At 36.6% G+C, this 19496-nt stretch overlaps 3 protein-coding genes across 3 annotated transcripts in view; 1 reads left to right on the top strand and 2 right to left on the bottom strand.

Moving 5' to 3' along the window:
* Positions 1–7509: 7509 nt before the first annotated feature.
* On the top strand, positions 7510–10667 carry LOC113765421 (CASP-like protein 1E2). The gene is made up of 2 exons (XM_027309590.1): positions 7510–7913; positions 10180–10667. Exons 1-2 carry the CDS (start codon positions 7663–7665, stop codon positions 10517–10519), a joined length of 591 nt encoding a protein of 196 aa, XP_027165391.1. The 5' UTR covers positions 7510–7662; the 3' UTR covers positions 10520–10667.
* Positions 10668–12743: 2076 nt separating this feature from the next.
* LOC113764960 (beta-D-glucosyl crocetin beta-1,6-glucosyltransferase-like) lies at positions 12744–13808 on the bottom strand. The gene is made up of 3 exons (XM_027309008.1): positions 13271–13808; positions 13038–13163; positions 12744–12925 (listed from the first exon to the last, which is right to left on the bottom strand). The coding sequence occupies exons 1-3, from the start codon at positions 13806–13808 to the stop codon at positions 12744–12746; spliced, it is 846 nt and encodes a 281-aa protein (XP_027164809.1).
* Positions 13809–17081: 3273 nt separating this feature from the next.
* LOC113764959 overlaps positions 17082–19496 on the bottom strand; it is a 4677-nt gene continuing 2262 nt past the window's right edge. The window contains exons 3-7 of the mRNA XM_027309007.1: positions 19216–19340; positions 18861–18949; positions 18393–18452; positions 17921–18025; positions 17082–17647 (exon numbers count right to left, since the gene is read on the bottom strand). Of these exons, the coding sequence (XP_027164808.1) occupies positions 17528–17647; positions 17921–18025; positions 18393–18452; positions 18861–18949; positions 19216–19340 (499 nt within the window). The 3' untranslated portion in view covers positions 17082–17527. The remainder of the gene's footprint in view (positions 17648–17920; positions 18026–18392; positions 18453–18860; positions 18950–19215; positions 19341–19496) is intronic.

Raw genomic sequence — 19496 nt, 5'->3', positions numbered from 1 at the left:
GAACATTTTCATTTTTCTTTACTTGCTAGCTGGTTTTGACATGGACGCTTAGCTTTAAGACAAGACAATATCCTTCGTACAATTTCACAAGAAATGTCAAGAATTCAACGTTTGTGATTGAGATTCTTGAGAATACCACCTCTTCACCTAAACACACGTCATCTGAAAAAGAGTTCTTATCCCTCAAAAGCTTGAGTGAACTGGACCTCTCGAATATATATATATATATATATATCATGAGTAATTTGGCGACTACATAATCCCCCAGTTTCCTTCATACTCCTTTCACTTCATGGTTCATCTACCCCTTAGCCCGACGCTCTGCATCCTTTCCTAATAAAAAAGACAGAGACATCTTTGTCACCTTCTTTTGTTTATAGGTGATAGGAGGGAAAACCATAGTGAGTAGATTCCATTATACTCATATTATATCCGTATAATTTAAAAAATTGTATTTCATATTTTTTTTAAAAATATTGGTGCTTTTCAAGTAACCATATTATACAAGTAATAGTAAAACTTTTCACGTATTACTAAGTGTGCGCAGGTGTTTGTTGCCTAAAGAGGATTTTTCATTGAATAAATAATAGTATATTTTGGAAAGAAATAGTTATCAAATATGATAAAAATAATAATAGTACATTCTAATTGCAGCACACACTTGTGTACTTTGTTTTATTAATGCTTTTAAAATTTTATCATTCTCAAAAGACTCTTACAGATGTCAGTTGAAAATCGCCTAGGAATAAACATAAATTGTTTCAGACAAAGGAATATCCTCCAACGACTAGTTGTAGTAACGTGTTAATATGTCTTTGTGTTAATTGCACAACAAAAGCCACACTTCAATTAAATGTGTCTATAACACCATTTCAATAATTATGCCAACACATAAGCATATATGAATTGTACTCGACGCAAAAAAGGTTGCAAAATAATTCCATATTCCAAACATACTCAGATATCTCCATAAATCAAAACTTTAGATGTACCAAAATGAGAGTATTTCGGTAAATATATCTAAATACACTCTACCCCTCAGTTGTATCAAAAGCTTTAAAAAAAAGTACACAACATTCCATATTTTCAAAAAACCCTTATCCATGCAGTTGAAATTCAAACCTCCTTTGACCATAACTCATTCTTATACAGTATAAGGATATTTCACGAATTATACTTCAATCTTTGAAAAATTTTTAAAATTTAAGTAAGAATAATGACATACTGTCCAAATTATATACAAAATAACAGCTATATATATGTTATATTTTAGCAAATTTATAGAAAGAGAAATAAAGTGGTAAAATTTTAATAAATTTAACCTCTCATATACAAGTATAAGAGTTAAAATTAGTGCAAATGTAGTATAATCGTTGAAGATTATAGTAATTTTACTGGTACTTTTGGTTCCGAAATTTCAAATATATTCGTGTTATTCATGTACAAATTCATATGCAAAATTTTGTCAAACACGTATTTTTACACCGAATTTTTAATCGCACTTGAATTTTTCGAAAGTGTTGGTTAGGTTGGACTCTAGGGATTTATGGTTATACCAACTACTTGTTGGTCCAGTACTCCTCCTTAAACAGACAAAATAAACAGAAATTTAACATAACAAATTGAAGTTCAAAGTGAAAGGCTGAAGTTCAAATTCAAAGTCAAACCTCTCTTGTTCCATTCTCGGAACATTGACCAACCATTGTAAGACTAGACAGGCTGAAGAATCTTTCTAGGCAGTCTAATTACAAATGTCCATTACAAATGAAGCTCCCGTTTGGAATTATGGTGCGTTTACAAAAACGAGTAGATAAACATGCATGTTGAATGATTTGTCAGACGATGTCTGATCCTCGACTAGAACCATTATGGGCCTAATCTAATGGCCCAACATGGCAGGCCACGAAGTTGTCTGCCCAAGTCAAGAAAATGGTGGGTTTTCTGAGGTATAATCCAAAACTGGAACAAATTTGAGCCTTTGAGAAAGTCCTCGGTTGCCAGTCAAATCACATACTACTTAATACTTCAACATTGGATACCAAAGATCATTACTCGCTTAGGCACGATAAGTGTCAAATAATTATATGGCTTGACGCCCCCAAAAGCCAATTTAGGTTGTCACTCTCATTTACCAAACAAGCTTGAATTCGTCTCGTAGTTTTGTTATTGGAGTTAATCTCGTATATATATTATATTAACGAGCATAAATATATGCCATGTGTATAAGAATTATTAAAGTTCAAATTCTGTTTAAAATGATGTGACATATATCCATACTCGCTATCGTCGTATGCGTTGGTTAACATATAGTTCTAGTGCATTATATCAAGAATTCCATCAAATATTAATCAAGTAAATCTGACTCATTTACCTTGTTATTGTGACCAAAAAAAAAGGGTGGATAGAAGACAAGAAATCAAATAAGAAGCTACTAATAGCCTAACAAAACATTTGTTTTTGTTTAGTTCAAAAGAGATTCTAAAGCAACCATATATTTTTTTTTAAAAAAAAAGAGCAAATCGATTTGTCTCCAAGACCTAGTTTAATTGGAGAGGAGCATTCTTATGAAGTCCTCTCGTTTCTTCCTTCTTTCTCGTAAGATTTGGAATCTTACCAAACACCACATGGTTATCAAATTGATATCTTGTAGCATCCATTCACTGTAATGTATAAAACCACAATGCATCTATCCTTTTCGCTTCTGCAAACGGCATTAAGGTTGATCCTGTAACTTTCTACATTAACTCATTAGCATATCTAATATCTTCATTCTTGGTGTATAGGTGATGTATGGTCCATGTTTAGTAAAGATTTGGACCTACCTTGCTTTGAGGAAGTCTCTATTCTGACTCTCTATTGATTTGAGTCCCGTCATCTCTCAGGAGTCAAGACAATCCTCAAGCTCAAGAACCTACTCAGAAGAATGAGACAGACAACGCCCAAAAAATGATGGGATCCATTGATATTTGAAAAAGTCTTCTGCTAAATCTAATGCCCTCCCCACTTTTGTCCAGCTCAAATTGTGTCATTTGGACTTTAAGATACCAGGTACGTTTGAATGAGAATTGCAGTATCGAAAACAAAATAATCTGTCTGGTTACAATCATACTTCAGCGTCACATATTAATATCGATCGGTGAAGATCTGGTGCTGCAGTGTGATCTGAGTTGGGACAAAAGACGTATACAAACATGCATCCAAGGATTCAGTGGAAGAATTAATGCATGCATACTCATGTCTTAATTTTCATGAAAATTTTCCATGTGCCATGAAACCAAATTGGTTAATCTAACAGCACACTTATAATATTGGCATACTCATCAGAATTTATTATGGGAATGTGACTGAGAGTTGTTTATGTGCATAAGGAATAGATATTTTTAGACGCTTAAACGCAATAGCAAAATAATCATCAATCTAAACAAGAAGTTAGTAAAATCATGTATGATAACAACATCCAGGTTTGGACATATGTAGGGATCACTAATAGAAATGCATGGTGCTTGCCACCAATTTCGCTGCAGTAAAGTCGTTTGAAACTGGTAAATAAAAGAACGGAGGCGAAGTATTGTTTTGCATGGACAGGGAGTGGCGCACACTCGAGTCTACTCGAGCTAGATTTTTCGAGTTAAAAAATTTGGACTCAAGTTTAATTTTGTTTTGCATTACTCAAACTCAACCTTATCGAGCCTAATCAAGCTTAATTCAAGATCAATCGAGCTTAATTGAGTTTAAGAAATATAAATTTATATGTTATATATTTTTAAACAAGGAATAAAATAGACATTTTATACTCGTAAAATAAACATTTCATACTAATTCAGTTGAATAACTGGAGTTGTTCGAATTCGAGTTCTCAAATTCTATCAATGCGAGTTCAAACTTGAGTCACGATCGAGTAAAGTAGCAAGCTAATTGATTAAATTTGACTCATTTGCACCTTGAGAAAGATGATGGGGTGCTTTGACTTTTGTTTACAAAAATTTTGCTAGAAGGCCAAAGTTGCTAACCACATCTCTTCCTCAAGGGCTGAGACTTGGTCTACATCATCATTCTGAAGTCATGAAAGGATCAAACCAAAGGCTGCTTTGTTTCGTTCATACTCCTACAGGGTAGGGTGACTGGGTGAGAGCAACACATCATTGATTAGCCGCCATCAAAACAAATCTAGATAATTGCGTAAAAAAAAAAACACATCTAGATAATTGGACCATTTGGTTTGTGGGGAGCATGTGGAAATTTGACCAACAAATGAGGAAGGAGACTGTGGCTCCCGGGCAGACACGACGCCTCTGATAATATCTTTGGAGCTCTACTCTCTAACAAACAATACATCCAACCAAATTCAATAAATGCATTCACACCCCGCAGTCTTGTCTCGACTACTGTTTACGTATACATGCTACCCACTTTATGTCTCTATCCTATCCTTGAACCAGAAAAGAGTCAAAAAATAAATGATATGGACAAAGACTACAATTGTATCTTATTTGAAGGACTCTATATATTTGGAAAAAAAAAAAAAAAAAACCTCTTACGAGTTTGTCAATTTTACCTCAAATTTAACTGTTGTTGTTACACCGGGTTGGAATTTACTTGCTCAAATGAAGTCCAAAATTCTTTTGCGTCGAATCTGCCCTCGTTAACAATCTCTGGCTTTTTGGTGGTGCGGGGATCAGGCCCAGCAAAGGACTAGTCGATTGTCAGTGCAGTCGGATATCCACTGAAGGAAAAAAAAAAAAAAAAGTGCTATAATATATGATATATCCTATCCTATCCCTTTTAGTATTAGCACTATAACTAATTTAAGTCCGTCACTTTTATTACTCTAAAGTCTAGATTAACAGTTGGCCCAACGAATGGCTTGTCCGGGACCCGTTTGTCTCTAAATAATTGATCCTATTGCGGAGGCGGACCGGTGTCGAATTTTCCTACAATTTTACTGACTACTACAACTTTTTCACTTGTGAAAAGAGTAATGCCATGTTTTTCCACGTTCAAACTTCACATCAATTGAGAGTTTGTTTACTCATCAATGAAATAAAAAAAGCGTTTCCAATTACTATTAACTAATTTAACTTAACCAGTAAGAATATTAATCAGGTGTTCGTGAAATTTCTAGTTTGATTTTTATATTCTTTCGTAGTTTTGTATTTTTATTGTGAGGTTTAAAATCATTTTTGAACTAAAAAAATTTTAGTTAAAAAAAAAAGCTAGATAAAAAGGAAACACAAAACTTATCAAAAATGCCTGCATTACTAGTTTAGATTTGTCATGTCAAGAGCATAGTTGTCAAAATCGCGATCCGGATCGTAGGATCGTACGATCCTACAATCCGGATAACCAAAATCGATCCGGATCGTATTCAGAGTCGCAAATCATATTAATCTCTGTAGGATAGCATAGAATCGTAGCAGGATCGGTAGGATCGGTAGAATCGTACGATCCTACAATTTTTTTGTAAATTTGTGAAATACGAAGCTCCATTTTGCAAGTAAATGAAAATATTTGTGGTATATTTGTAATTTATCAAAGAATTGCAACCTTTAATTGCAATTAGGAGCTTTTGGTAGGATCTTACGATTCTACGATCCGATCCTACGATCCGATCCTGTGAAACTAAAATCGATCCTAAGTAGGATCCCGATTTTACAAACCTTGGTCAAGAGTTACCTTAATGGAAGCTTAAATTCCGTGTAAAAACTAACTGCGGCCCACTTGTTGTAAATGTAAATCCATTTCCTTCGTGAAACCAAAAAAAAAAAAAGAGAAAAGTATAAGAGCTTGCCTTTGACTAGCATTTCACGATGCAAAGGTTATCAATCCCGTGCCGTATTTTCAGCTCCAAAGTTAGTAGGAAAACCAAAGAATTTTGTGTGATTTGTAACGTTAGTTGATTCTGGAGTATTTGTTTAATGAAACTTGACTCTTACATCAAAGATACAAATTAATAATTAGAGTCAAATCAATTCTTCAGTTACACGCCTCAAATTCAAGTCGTAAAAAATCTCTCCTCCTATAGTTGAATAGTAGTAATAAATCAACTTGTTGCCGGTGGGAACAGAAAAATGGTCAACTTGGATATTGCCAATCAGGCTGCCAAAAGATTTCTTCAACTCCAATAAAGAAAGAAAAGCTTCAAATCTTCTGTCCACAACTGTCCCTCTGTCCCACGAAGATTTTTCTTGGGTCAATTAATCACGTAACCCCTTCTTCTGATGGTCATTATCTCCTAATTATCTTCTAGTAATTGTGTGATTCCAATGGAACTCTGTGAATACTGCCACTATAATAATAACTTGCTCCAATTGAACTCCTGGAAATGGTATGATAATAACTTTGGACTGATCATCATTATAATCACAGATTAGGAAACAAAGTCCATATAAATCAGCAATCCAACACGGCTGGCATTAGCCATTAATGTGAAGCCGCATCTCTCCCATGCATTAATGTGAACTGATATTTTGCACCAATCCGTCACGGCTCGCAGGCTGCCAGATCAGTTCTCGTCGTGCCCGGGTAAAGCACAGCTAAATGACAGTAAAGCCCTTTAAAAATACCAATATGTATTTTTCTTCAACGAATGAAACTTGGTGTAATGAGTAAGTAATTCGAGTCCCAGCCTAAGTGAAAAACATGAAATCAAGAATATATTCTCGGGCCAAAAATAAGAAGTCATCCTTTCTAAATTATTTAGATAATAGAAACATTGCTTATAAGTTTTTTTTTTTTTTTTTTTGCCTAGTTTTGCTATTTGCAGCACTTGGGGGGCTCTTTTCTTCTTTTTTTTTTTTCCCATTCCAATATACAACTCTTGACATACATGGCCCAGGAACCTATATATGGATAGATGAGGCATTTAGGGATATTAATGAACAAAGTTTGTCACAAGGAAATTTCTTGATATTCTTTCAAGTATATAAACAACATGAATTATTATAATTGACTTAAATTACAAAAGATTTTTCTAACTTGGTACCTTAAGGGTACCCAAAAAAGAAAAGGATCCACTATTAAATCTTGTCACCTTATTGCAACACTTTTGCAACCTTTAAAACGACCACCGGTTGCAACAAGAAGATTTCTTTTTTTTTTTTGTGTGAAAAATATAGTATCAAATCCACTTCTTATTGTGTGTCCTGAGGGCATCAAATAAATAAATCCAAAATGAAAATTTCAACTATATTCAAACATATTACAAGCAACGATGAAAATTATATATGAGAGAGGCTTGAATTGGATTAGATGATAAGATAGGAGGGATTTATAAAAAAAAAAATGAAAAGTATATAAGTCAACAAAGTCAGAAAGGGTACAATTGTCTTTTAACTTGTTTGCCGGGACAATTGCTCTGGAAATAGCCTAGGCAGACCATGACTTGCGTCTACATCAACCCTCAACTACGCGTACTCCGGTTCATCGCCCTCGATCGTACAAACAGGTATACGTTACAGCAACACTTATATGTTCATTCAAGACTATAAAATCAACCCATTCGCCTCCTCCTCATATGTACTACATTATTTAGTGGGCTCCTAACACAGCCAAATATCACCTCCTCTATTTTCAATTTCACACCCCTTCCTACTGCTACATATAGAAGCTTGCTCACAACACAAAAGACACAGATAGGAATCCCTTGTTAGTTTTCCTGAAAGAATGGAGAGTCAATACATCGGTAGCAATGGTGGATTGGAGGGGAGGGGAAAAGAAGTTGAGGTGGCCAACAAAAGCAGCGTGAGGGGATCAGACGTGATCTTGAGGTTCTTGGCTTTTGCTTCGACGCTTGTGGCAGCCATAGTTCTGGGAGTTGACAAGCAGACTAAGCTGGTTTCCATGACTGTGGTTTCAACCCTTCCGCCTATAACTGTTCCGGTCACGGCTAAGTGGCATTATATGTCCGCCTTTGTGTAAGCGCCTCTCTCTCTCTCTCTCTCTCGCTCATTCTCCCCACAACACAAACACAAAATTAAGCATGCATGTTCAATATCAATTTTGTAGATTCTCAATTTTGTAGATTCTTCATTTTTTTTTTGTGTGTGTATTTTTAATGTGTGAAAAAATAATTAGAAAGGTGTTTTGAGACTTTGATGTTAATTGCCCTCTCTATATACTGATTTTGAGTAAAAGATTAGAAAGATGTTTTCAAAAAAGACAGTAGTAGTATTTCAGAGGGAAGATTTTCGTGGTAATTCTTTTATGTTTAGTCCTCCTTTTACAACCTTGAGGAATTCTACTTCTCTAATACTAAACTTTTATGGAAATTATTATGTACCCTTGAAGCGAATTTCTAGTATATGTGGACCTTTAAAAACAGTGAAGCGTTGAAAAAAAAAAAGAAAAAGGTTCATACATCCTCTGAAAAAATAACCTCCAATTATGCATTTAGCATTCCTATCTTAATATCTATGAACTGTTGGCCATTGCATGACAAGAATACTGGTCCAGAGCAATAAAATACTTAGTATCCAAATTATTATTATTAGTAGTAGTAGTAATAAGAATACCGAATCTGGCCTGGCTAAGGCGAATTTTGTGCGATGTGAACGTGGCGACGTCAGCTGAAATTAATGCAAACAGCTGCTAATTTATAAGCAAAGCTATGCACCCACGTCTATAATTGAAGCAAATAAAATATATTGCACAGCTTTGTATCCATCTATAAGAGAAGCAAATAAAGTATATTTTCTGTGAGAACTTGAATTGTGTTTTCTTGATATGGTGAGTCCACAACTTGAAATGTGAAACTAGTTCATAGGTTTTTAGATTAACATCCCATCAGCCGACCGCTTTCTTCCTTTTTGCTTCCCAATGGTGAAAAACGGGACAAAAAACAAAACAAAGTAACTCAGACCATGGTTCAAAGAATAAGCTTAGTCCGACGTCCGAGTTATCCTCGGAATAATGCTTTCTGTTCCGATATCAGGATGAGATGATTCTAAGATACATGGATCGTATCACTGAGAAATTGGCTGAGAAGTCTCCGACACAGATAGAAACGGTTGAATCACACTGAGTCATCCCGAGTCAATTTATTATAGTACATTTTACAGATTTTCTTTTGCTAATTTTTTTTATTTTGCATATTTTTTTTATATTATTCACAATTTTTTAGAGTATTAAATGTTTCAAAATTTACATGTCATCGAGACCGTGATCGATATGACGACATCAATGTGGAACGGTTCGAATTGCAACCGCAACTTTGAACCATGAATCAAACGTACCTTTTTTTATATATATACAAGGCAGAATTCTAAAATCGAGAATTCTCTGCTTTCAATTCTTTCCATCTCATCTCTCAACCCAACCCGGCCAACTTGTTGGATCAAATCAAGGTCAATTATATCTGTATTTCATATGCCCTTTGCATGTGCATGCCATAAAGTACGTCTTTGTCTAGATGGATGGATGTGTAACGAAAAGTTTCAAGTCCTTATGTGATATAAATGAAACGATTGCGAGTTGAATTTGCAAAGTCGTCGCCCCGGTTCTTGTTAATCAGCCCTTTCCTTCTTTTTTTCTTTTTTCTTGTTTATGTTAAGTTCTCCTTTTTCATTAATTGTACCCACAAAGGTAACAAAAATTCATTGATTGGAAAAGTACTTCTAAAGACTCCCAATTCCAGGACTATATAGGTTGATAATGGAGAGATAATTGAGCTCAAACATGTACGTGCTCACGTCGACTTCAGTTGCCCCTATTGAAGTCATTAGGCCAACAACCCCAGCAATTTGTCATTTATGTGACAAATGGTCCTATCCTATCCTATCTCCCTCCTGTGTTAATATCGCCAACTCCCCTCCCTTTGTGGGAATCATCAGCTGGGAGAGGGAGTTGGCACTTCGCTATATAGGCGAATAAAATATGCCCTTTTAGCTAGGCTTGGCCCGTCTTGGGCATTCAATATCAATGGAATTGACAGGAAAAATGGACCTCAGAAAGTTACAGATATCTGATCTTTAAGAATTAATGACTAACAAGTCATCAATACATCTTACTATGAAGTTTTTATGGTAGAACCCGAAATCAGGAGAATTATACTGAACTATAGCCAGCTACACAATAATCAAGTCAACAACAAAAATTACATTTGGAAAGGACAAAAAAGATAGAATGCAAAAACATCTTGCATGTATCCATATCTAAATCTTCCAATGTTGATGCTGGTTTCAGGTACTTTGTGGTGGCAAATGTTGTAGCATGTGCATATGCAGCCCTTTCACTACTGCTTGTGTTGGGAAATAGGGGTGCAAAGAAAGGTCTTGCATTGATGATCATCACCCTTGACCTAGTGATGGTGGCGCTGCTCTTTTCCGGCGGCGGAGCTGCCTTAGCTGTTGGCCTCATCGGCTACCGAGGAAACTCCCATGTGCAATGGAACAAGGTTTGTAACGTGTTCGGAAGGTTCTGCAATCAGGTGGCTGGAGCCATTGGCGTTTCCTTGCTGGGCTCAGCAGCATTTCTCTTGCTGGTGTTGCTTGCTATGATCAACCTACACAAGAAACACAACTAATGCAAATAAAAGTTCAAAAAGCAATTTATGTGTTCCTTTTTTTTTTTAATTACTATATATTATTCAAGAAAGGAATTTAAGGTGTTAATGTAGCCGGCATTACTTACTTACTGATCTATTATTAAATTCATGGCACCTTTGTTTTGCTCTTGCTCGCTTGCATCAAATGTAGAAATTTGAGATCATGATCATTATTTTCTTTGTGCTTGACCTTTGCTCGCAATTACCAAAATCACTTCTTCTTCTTTTTTTTTTTTAATGAAAATTTTAGCAGCCACAAAAAAAAATTCAGGCATCTTCATGGGCTTGATCAACTCAGGCAGATTCGATTTACTATCAAGGAATTGCCATGGCAGGGTGGGGTCCAACCCAACCCAACCCAACCATGCAAACATCAAAGATCATTACGAGCCCACCTTCAAAATCAACAAAAGTGGTCAATCTAAGAGATACAGTGGTCCAAGAGTTTAACACGTGTCAAGATCTCATCCTTTCTTACAGCCCAAGCACCATCCCATGTGCCGGTTTTACTTGCAAACAACTTAAAACAGTAAAAACCGAAATCAGTTTTCGATCAACGACCCAGATCAACTCAGCGGAGAAGAGTAAACGGGGGATTCCACAGTCTCAACCAAAATCAGGGGTGACGAGTCTGATGATCATAAATGTAGATGATCGAACGGCTCAGGATAAGAAAAACTACAGCAAACTGCATGCATGCAATGCAAAATTTTATCAGGTCCCTGCACATGACCGCTCAAAGTGGACATAGCCTATATATATATATATATATATATAATCAGTTCTCTAACGATTTCCTGCAAAATTCCTTCACTTTTCTCCTTTCTGTTTCTGCGCCAAATATTCTTCTTCTAACAGTCTCTTAAATGGACCCAAAACACACACAACACACACTAGAAAGTACTAGACGGTAACTTATTTAGGTGTCTGATATGATTGCCAAAGAAAAGGGCCGAAAACGAGTGAACGAGGAAGAGGAAATAGGAAAGCTTTTCATCGGAATTATGGAGGGGTATAAGGATTCATTGATTCCACCATTGTCTGAGTTCAATCCCGCCATTGAAAGGACAAATTGTGAAAAGGGTTCGAGCAGTTCCAAGAAAAGAGATAGGACCGAAGCTTCTGAGATTAAAAGTGTCCAAAATGAACGGAATAGAAGAGGGAAAATGGCTGAAAGCTACTCCGTTCTTCAGTCTTTGGTCCCTTCTCTCTTCCCAATTCCCAAGGTAAATTCAACTCGTCCAACCCATTTCGAATTTTTACTTCTTTCTCATTGAAGAATTCGAAAAAAAAATTGTGTGATAGTATAATTTTTTGTAAGGTTTGAAATCAGTCGTTTTTGATATTTCTTATGCAGCCCTCAAGGGAGAGGACTCTGACAGAGACAATAAACTATATTAGAAGTTTGGAGCAAGAGAAAGAGAGATTGGAAGGTCTGAAGAGCTCATTACTGCAGAAGCCAGTCTTATCTGGTTGTACTACGTATTTGATGAATCCCTCTGTTACAGCTAGTTTATGCAATGGTGTTGCATTTTTTGGGATCCAATTGCCTGCTAAAAGGGGTTTATTGAGAAAGATTGCCAAGGCTTTTGAGAAGTATCATGCCGAGGTTTTGGAGGTTACCATATACGTTAATGATCACGGAATGTTGACTTTAACTGGCACGTTTATGGTGGGGAATGATGGAGCTTTTGTTGTTGAGAAGATCAGGAAAGAAATTCTGATTCTGTAGAGATAGGTGCTAATATGTATTGATGATTATTAAGACTTGATTCAGGGCCAGGAAATTTTGTTCTTATTCAGTTTTAAGAAGAGATCTTTATCTTTCATTAGGAAATGCAAGGATTTTTGGTGCTGAAGTTGTGTCTCAAATTTATATAGCATTACGGTGCAAATCAGAAAAATTTTGATTCTCATCATGTATACAACATTATTCAGAAAACAAACTTTTGAAGTTGGTCTTATGATCCAGGCGTACTAACACTGTTTCTGTGCTGCTCTTTTATCTTGAATGAGTTTAAAGCCTAATCACAACAGTCATTCCGAATTCTTGATTTGTTTTACAAGTTTCATAAACCATTGCTTATCATTTTAAAATCCTAGTAAAATCCCAAATTCGTTTTCATACAGAAATGATTGTAATTTGAGAGTTAAGGAAATGAAATCCTCAAACAAACAGGGGGCAAATTGGCAACTCTAAATTCTAATAGGCTACAATTTGTAGCCTGGTTCTTGGTTCAGCCCATCTCTGCTCCACCACAGCGCTGATTTCTTCCTCCACATTCGACTGAATTCTTTCACTCAATTCTCTTGCTTTCTTCCTGATATCTTCTCCAGCGTTCTCCATTACTACTGTTCTGGCTATCTCCGCAGCCTTTGGCGTCCCTTCTTCACCCCGACACCAATCTCAACTACAGGCCTAGCATTCAGAGGCTGATCAAGTTGCATAGCCAAATGTTATGCTCTCCATGATCGAACTCCATCCACATTGACAAACAAAACCACCAATACTTGGGTGGGCTCTTGGCCTGAGGAGCCCATCCCTCCAATATTAATCCCTTCCCTTTCAATTTGTCAAGGTATCCTTCAGGTAGTGCTCTTTCAACACTTGTTTTCTCCCCGCCTGGAAATCTAATTACCCAAATATGGTTAACATTGCTATAATCCAGGCCATGAGCAATCTCTAAGATTTCCTCGGATAAAAAACACTCGCTACCAAAAGAAACAAACATGCTTGAGGCTCGAGGTTCTCATTTAGCCATTGCATTATCTTAGAATTATTATCATCATCATCAATAGGGTCCTGAACAAGTGAACCAACTGGAATTGTCTTTTTCTTAGCCAAGGCAGAGAGAAACTCAATGTACTTACTCTCGATGTTATTGCAACTTTTGACCAAGATGACCACAGAAGATAGATCAATACAATCAAAGACTCGTTCTTTATCTTTGCCATCATTTAATGTGGATTCCCCACAACTTATCATCTTCTTCATTTCAAACTCCCTCAGAAAAATTGTGGCAGCTGGAAATTGAACATTGCGATTTTTGAACAGGCGAAGCAAGAAAGCAGATGCAGTAGCTCCGGTAGTTTGGAAGTGAACTGCTGGAATACGATGGACTAAAGCTATCAGAGGCACCCATGCCTGGTAGATGTCATATATAAGCAAGCAAGTCTGGTTGAATATTATTGATGATGCTGGAGAAGGATGAGCTTGCCATTTCCAAAGCTCGAATGAGGGTGACAATGAGATGGGGTGGTAGGCCATTGGTTGTATGGTAGTGGGGGGGAAGCTCCAGCAAAGATGGACGGTGGAGTTCTTCTAAGTTTATTGAAAGGTCAAAGCAAGTTCTGGAGAGAATTTTCTCGACGGAGGTGAGATTAATAGAAGTTGAACAAAAGTAGATGCTGAAGTTTCACTTTGCGAGTTTCTTAGCTAGCTCAAGAAAAGGAGAAGTATGACCATGAGCCAGCCGTGGAAACATTAGAACTCCAAGACACGGTTGTTCTCTTTCCATATTTGAGTCTTGCAAATCAAAAGGAGAATGAGATCACAATGACCAAGTGGAAGTGAAGAAGATGAAGGAATAGTCCAAAAGAAAGGCATTGCTCAGTTGTCCACTGCCGTTGCCATCAACTTAGAAGGACTTGGTAATGTTTTATGCAATTTTAGACAGCTCGAAGACTTTGATAGTGACCAATGGCCGGCCAGGGTCAAATATTAAGATTTGCAGTCTTAATAAATACTAGTTTTTCAGGCCCTGACGCCATGCGTCAGATAGCTTGGATTGGTTTTTTTGCTGCAGTGGTATATTTTTTTGTTAGTGTTGTGTGTGTGTGTGTGTTTGTTTTTTTTTTTTTTTTTGACATAGTTAACAGATGATTGCTTTGGTTGTACAGTGTGAAGTATGACTGGGTATATATATATATTTTTTTTTTTTTGGGAGGGGGGCTTTAGCTATCACTTCTTGCCTTCTTGGTACAAGCGTACGATGCGTGCGAAGGTAATATGAATTTACCTAACCCAAGGATATAATGTGCAATGTATTAAGAAAAATATCATTTAAATATATTATATAATGTGCACCGAAATTTGCTTAAACCTGTGATATAATGTAAACTTTCTACACCAAAATTTAGCCCAGGAGACTGAGAGATTTGCATGTTTATGTTTAAAACTAAATCATAAATATCACATAGCAATAAAATGGGAACAGTTTATAACAGCTATAGTGAGCTTTTGTTTCAAAAATGCTCATTCTGCTCAGATAGGAAAAGTGATAGCTTGGTTAAAAATGTAAGTAGATATGCTCTAGGCACATATGGTGATGAGGAATGGAACAATCCTTGGTGATCTAACACTTTTGTATAGCCTTTTAGGAGCCTTTGCTCACCAAATGTAAAGCTTTAAATCATTAATACAATTCCTACCATTTCTGAAAAAATATGTATATACATAACAGCTATAGTGGGCTAGCATATACTATATTAATCTTGTACACAAAACTAAAGCAAAAGTAAACAGCAATTATAATAGTATAGCCAACCAATTCATTTAGGTTCAAAATAAACGCTAATGACTCCTGAGAAGTTTTCTCAATCCATCCAGCGTAATTACACGAGCCTTTGGTGACGTTGAGTATGTAATCCAACTGAACTTTTGCATTCTCTCTGTATTCACAAACAAAAAATAAAATATCAGTGACCAACTAATCTTTTGTTACAGTTTACATATTATTATTATTTTTTGCATATTCGATTGGATCTTACAGTCCTATCATCCGATTGTATAAACTACAGCTCAAAAGAATTTTGGATGGGATCTCGGTTTCGAAAACGTTGTTTCAAAGCTACTATTCATGAATGTCTAATTTGGAAATGACCAATCCTAAACTATGAGCGTGCTCAAAGTTTAAAAGAACCGTGCCAGTTAGTCCAAAGGTTGAGTGAAACTATGTGAGAATTGACGGGGGTGAGGGTTTGATAAATGGGTTTCAACTCCTACGTACTATGGGTTTTAAATACAATTTTACCCATAAATGATATTTGTTTCGGGGCAATAAATCAATGGGAATGACGGGCATCTTCTATGGATTGTTTGATTAACTATTTCTCACTAGGGAATCATTTTAATTACCCATCTTATTTTCCTTAAATGTAAAAATAAGAAAACAAAATGCCATATTAATTATCCATCTCATATTCTACTTAACTGTAAAACTAAGAAAACAAAGTGCTACCATTTCTGCTGGTTTCAATGAATAGGGGAAAAAAAAAAAGGAAGAAGAAACAATGAAAGAGAAAATAATAAATTGTAAAACCATTCCACGTTAACAAACACACTATGAGTTTGTATCAAAATGCATTATCAATTATAATTGACCACTTTATGATATCGATAGTGATAGTGATCGTGGAATTCAAACCAAATGGCTCCTAAAAGAGATAAAAGGGTTCTTTTGAAAAAAAAAAAAAAAAAAGGAAAAATGGAGATGAAAGAGTGACAACAATTTCACCTGGTGCCAGAAAAATATTTTTACCCACCTTCAAGCAGCTCTCATAAGAAAGGATTGGCACAGGGTTTGGAAAAGTGTGTAGAGCAACTTAGAGAGAGCAGCAAGAAAAAGCAAAGCTATCCAGTTGATTATTTCATGCGCGCCTTGAGAGTGTTCAACTGGAATGCGTCATCTCTCAGTAGGTGATTGAAAGGGCGGCGATGTGTAGGGTGAAGCAGAGACGGAGAGATGGAGAAAACAGAGCGATTGTATCAGTAGATGGAGAAAACAGAGCGATTGTATCAGTAGATGGAGAAAACAGAGCGATTGTATCAGTGAACTTCGATGGTGAGAGAACAGGGCACAACTCAGTATAACCAAAAGAGAAAATTGCTGACCGCCACTGGCCAGAGAAAGCTAAGAAGAAGAACGAGGAATTGAAGCGGTGCTCCCAAAACCAAGAACAGGCCAAGAATGAGAAGAAAAGAATGAGAAGAACAGGCCACGCGGATGAGAAGAAAGGAATGAGAGCCACGCAGACACACGGGAAATTCCAGCGCAGCCACTACCACCGAATGAAAAAGGACCAAAACGCTCCTCAAAGCCACAAAAATAGGACCAAAACACCCCTCAAAGCCACAAGAATCACGCGATAACCGGCTCATCCTGCACTGTTCACAAAGGCTATCGACGCTTTATATATGTAAGATTTAGTTGCTGTGATCGACATTTTGCATTTGTAGATGCAGAGCAGAATGGACTGGAATAGAGAAATGGTGAACTTGTTATTCAATTTTCGAACACTCATAAGCATCTACAGTTAAAATGCAAATTTGCCTTGTTTCCTTCTTTAGGATTTGTTCAAGGTTATGCTACTTCTTTCATTACAGACAGCCGAGCATTCTCCCACCATCAGCGCAGAATTGTTGAAACTAAATTTGACACGCTCTAACCGCTCAAAGTCGATTAAACCTTTAGAAATTCCTATTTACAGTTAAGGTCCAAGCCCATCCATCATTTCACTCCTAGAGTTGATATCAGCTCTCCTTTATCCTATCTCAAGTACCAGTTGTTAACAGTAGAGCAAACGGCAAATCCTCTTCCTTTCTCTAATCAACTATCAGGGTATTCAAGTTTCTGCATGTTTCTCAACTGAGCAAACTACACTTGCTTAACATTTCCCCGCCCGGCTGGAGGGCGCCAAAGCAAGAAGATGAACAGTTACATTAACTTCATGCATAACTATCAAACCAGTTGCGTATGGAGAAAGCAAAATTGCACGCAGTTTGGAAGTCTGCTAAAAGCAGTCAAAGATCAGTAGTACGCTTCACCATTGAGCACCTACTCGTGTAACATCTGTTCAACGGCCAGGTACGCAGATGTGATTCTTTGGAAGCATGAAGTAATACAACTGCTGTTCATGATGAAAACCAAGCACTTCTTGAGCAACAGGCAACTTCACATGCAATTTGAACACCATTGACCTCAATATTCAACTCAAAATGCCTGCTTTTGTGGTCAAGTCATCAAGATTTACATTTACTTCTGCACCGATGCTTGATAAACTGACAATCATGGCAGGAATACTTTTCTGTAGTGCAGCAGCGACATCCTAGAAGATAAAGGAAATGATTATTGTGCTTGCACAAGTGGCATCATTCTTTAATTACAACATCCAAAATCATTGAAAAACATGTAGTCCTATTCTTTGACATGAGGAAGAGAAGAAGAAGATGATGAAGATAATGAAAAACATTTACTTTTCCAGCTGTGGGCACGTGTGTGTGTGTGTGAGAGAGAGAGAGAGAGATGACTGTTCAACAACAAAAGAGATCCCCATTTAATATCAGTCTATAGGCATAACAATTTAACTAAATAAGGTTACCTTTTTGTGTTCCTTCTTTTGGTGCTCCATAACCTCCAAAGGCCACTCACTAACTAACTTTTGAAGTTGACTTAGCATGCCTTGCCTTTTTCCATCAGATAAACTCTGGTTTCAAACACATGCAATGTGTCAATATTCATGATTCTGGCAACTTATTGAAGAAGGAGGAGGAGGCAAGATTTAAGCTCGCATTATAACCAGGTTGCAGCATACTAAAGTTTTCTTCTATGGCAAGACAAAAGTAACACCTGGCATTAAAAACTGCCAGACGAAGTATAAGGGGTATCAATTTTTTTACCTATCACTAACTTTTGGCCAATGCAAGAGATGTTTTATCCAGCTTTAGCATTTCTATTGGACTGAAAATAGGTGATCCACTTGTTTTTGTCCTTAAAGACTTAATAGAACAGGATATAAGTTTATTCTATAATTTCTTAACCAACTTAACTCATGCATCAAATGAATAAGGAACCTGATTGAGTTCTTCAATGACAGCAGCAGCACTCTCAGGCTTGCTCTCAAGCAGAAAACCCTACAACCAACAATCCAAAAGTGGGAAAAAAAAAGGAAGAAACTAGTCAAACTAATGAGATCCTAATTATCTAAAGAAAAATACATTTTTCTAAAGCAGGTTGAAATGCATTTAAAATCAAGCTGATGAACATTAAAAAATGAGAAAGTATAGCAGTAGATACCCTGATGCTTTATTCTATAATTTTTCTGCCACTACTTAATTGCTTGCTATCACTATGGAGCAGAACGATTAACTGAAGGCAGGTATTCATCAATGGTTGACCAGAGATGAATCCCACTATAAAGAAAAAAGAAAGCATAAAGACGATTCTAACAAGGTTTCCATTGAAATATATTGCTTGGAGACGCTAAGGGTGCCCAAATGGAGTAGCACCTTAAACTTGTCCAAATGTAGCAGCTGCATTACCTTAGCACAAGAAAACCCGCTTGCAAGAGTATGCTGCTTCTTTGATTCTGATCTCAGTTTCTCAACTTTCCATAGAGAATCAACATCTCCTGAAACAGGTACAAAAAATGAAATTATTAACTATAAACTGATTCACTCAGCAGACGTCAGAAAAACCATATCTTAAACTACTCTATCCCAACCTAATGGCTTTGATTTTCCACAGGATGATACAGAATTGTTTTCCTCAAATCGCAATTGTGCCATGCTTACAACAGCCAAATTAAAGGCCACAAATATTTTAAACAAATAATAAAAGTAAGAAATTCCATAATTAAGGAGGATGCATCAGGAATAGAAAGGCAACAGTCAAGACCTCTTTTAGCTGCAAATTCCATCCACATGTCAATGGTAGCCTGTCGCAGGTTCACTCCTCCAGCCTTGATAAACCTTTTTGCATATTTAGACAGTAAACCCCATTTCTGCGTCTCATAACATATTCTGCAACAATGAGACCAAATATCGATAACATGACAACTCCACTTGAGCAATGAAGCATACATATAATGAACAGCAACCTCTAAAAAACAACATGGACTAGTGAAGAACTCCATTGTTGCCACTTTTACCTAGTGAAGGGTGTCATATGTCTTAATT

The sequence above is a fragment of the Coffea eugenioides genome, chromosome 3, assembly GCF_003713205.1.
Source record: "Coffea eugenioides isolate CCC68of chromosome 3, Ceug_1.0, whole genome shotgun sequence".
Classification (NCBI taxonomy): domain Eukaryota; kingdom Viridiplantae; phylum Streptophyta; class Magnoliopsida; order Gentianales; family Rubiaceae; genus Coffea; species Coffea eugenioides.
The sequence above is the reverse complement of the archived record's forward strand: the minus strand, read 5'-3'. Positions and strand labels throughout refer to the sequence as shown.

Bases quoted from the DNA above. Each gene is read 5' to 3' on its own strand.
- LOC113765421 (XM_027309590.1), top strand. From the start codon at position 7,663: ATGGAGAGTCAATACATCGGTAGCAATGGTGGATTGGAGGGGAGGGGA. The intron at 7,914-10,179 runs GTAAGCGCCTCT...TGCTGGTTTCAG, and splicing joins CATTATATGTCCGCCTTTGT to GTACTTTGTGGTGGCAAATG.
- LOC113764960 (XM_027309008.1), bottom strand. From the start codon at position 13,808: ATGGCCTACCACCCCATCTCATTGTCACCCTCATTCGAGCTTTGGAAA. The intron at 13,164-13,270 runs GTTTGTTTCTTT...TTAGATTTCCAG, and splicing joins GAACCTCGAGCCTCAAGCAT to GCGGGGAGAAAACAAGTGTT. The intron at 12,926-13,037 runs GTTTGTCAATGT...GGGGTGAAGAAG, and splicing joins ACCCAAGTATTGGTGGTTTT to GGACGCCAAAGGCTGCGGAG.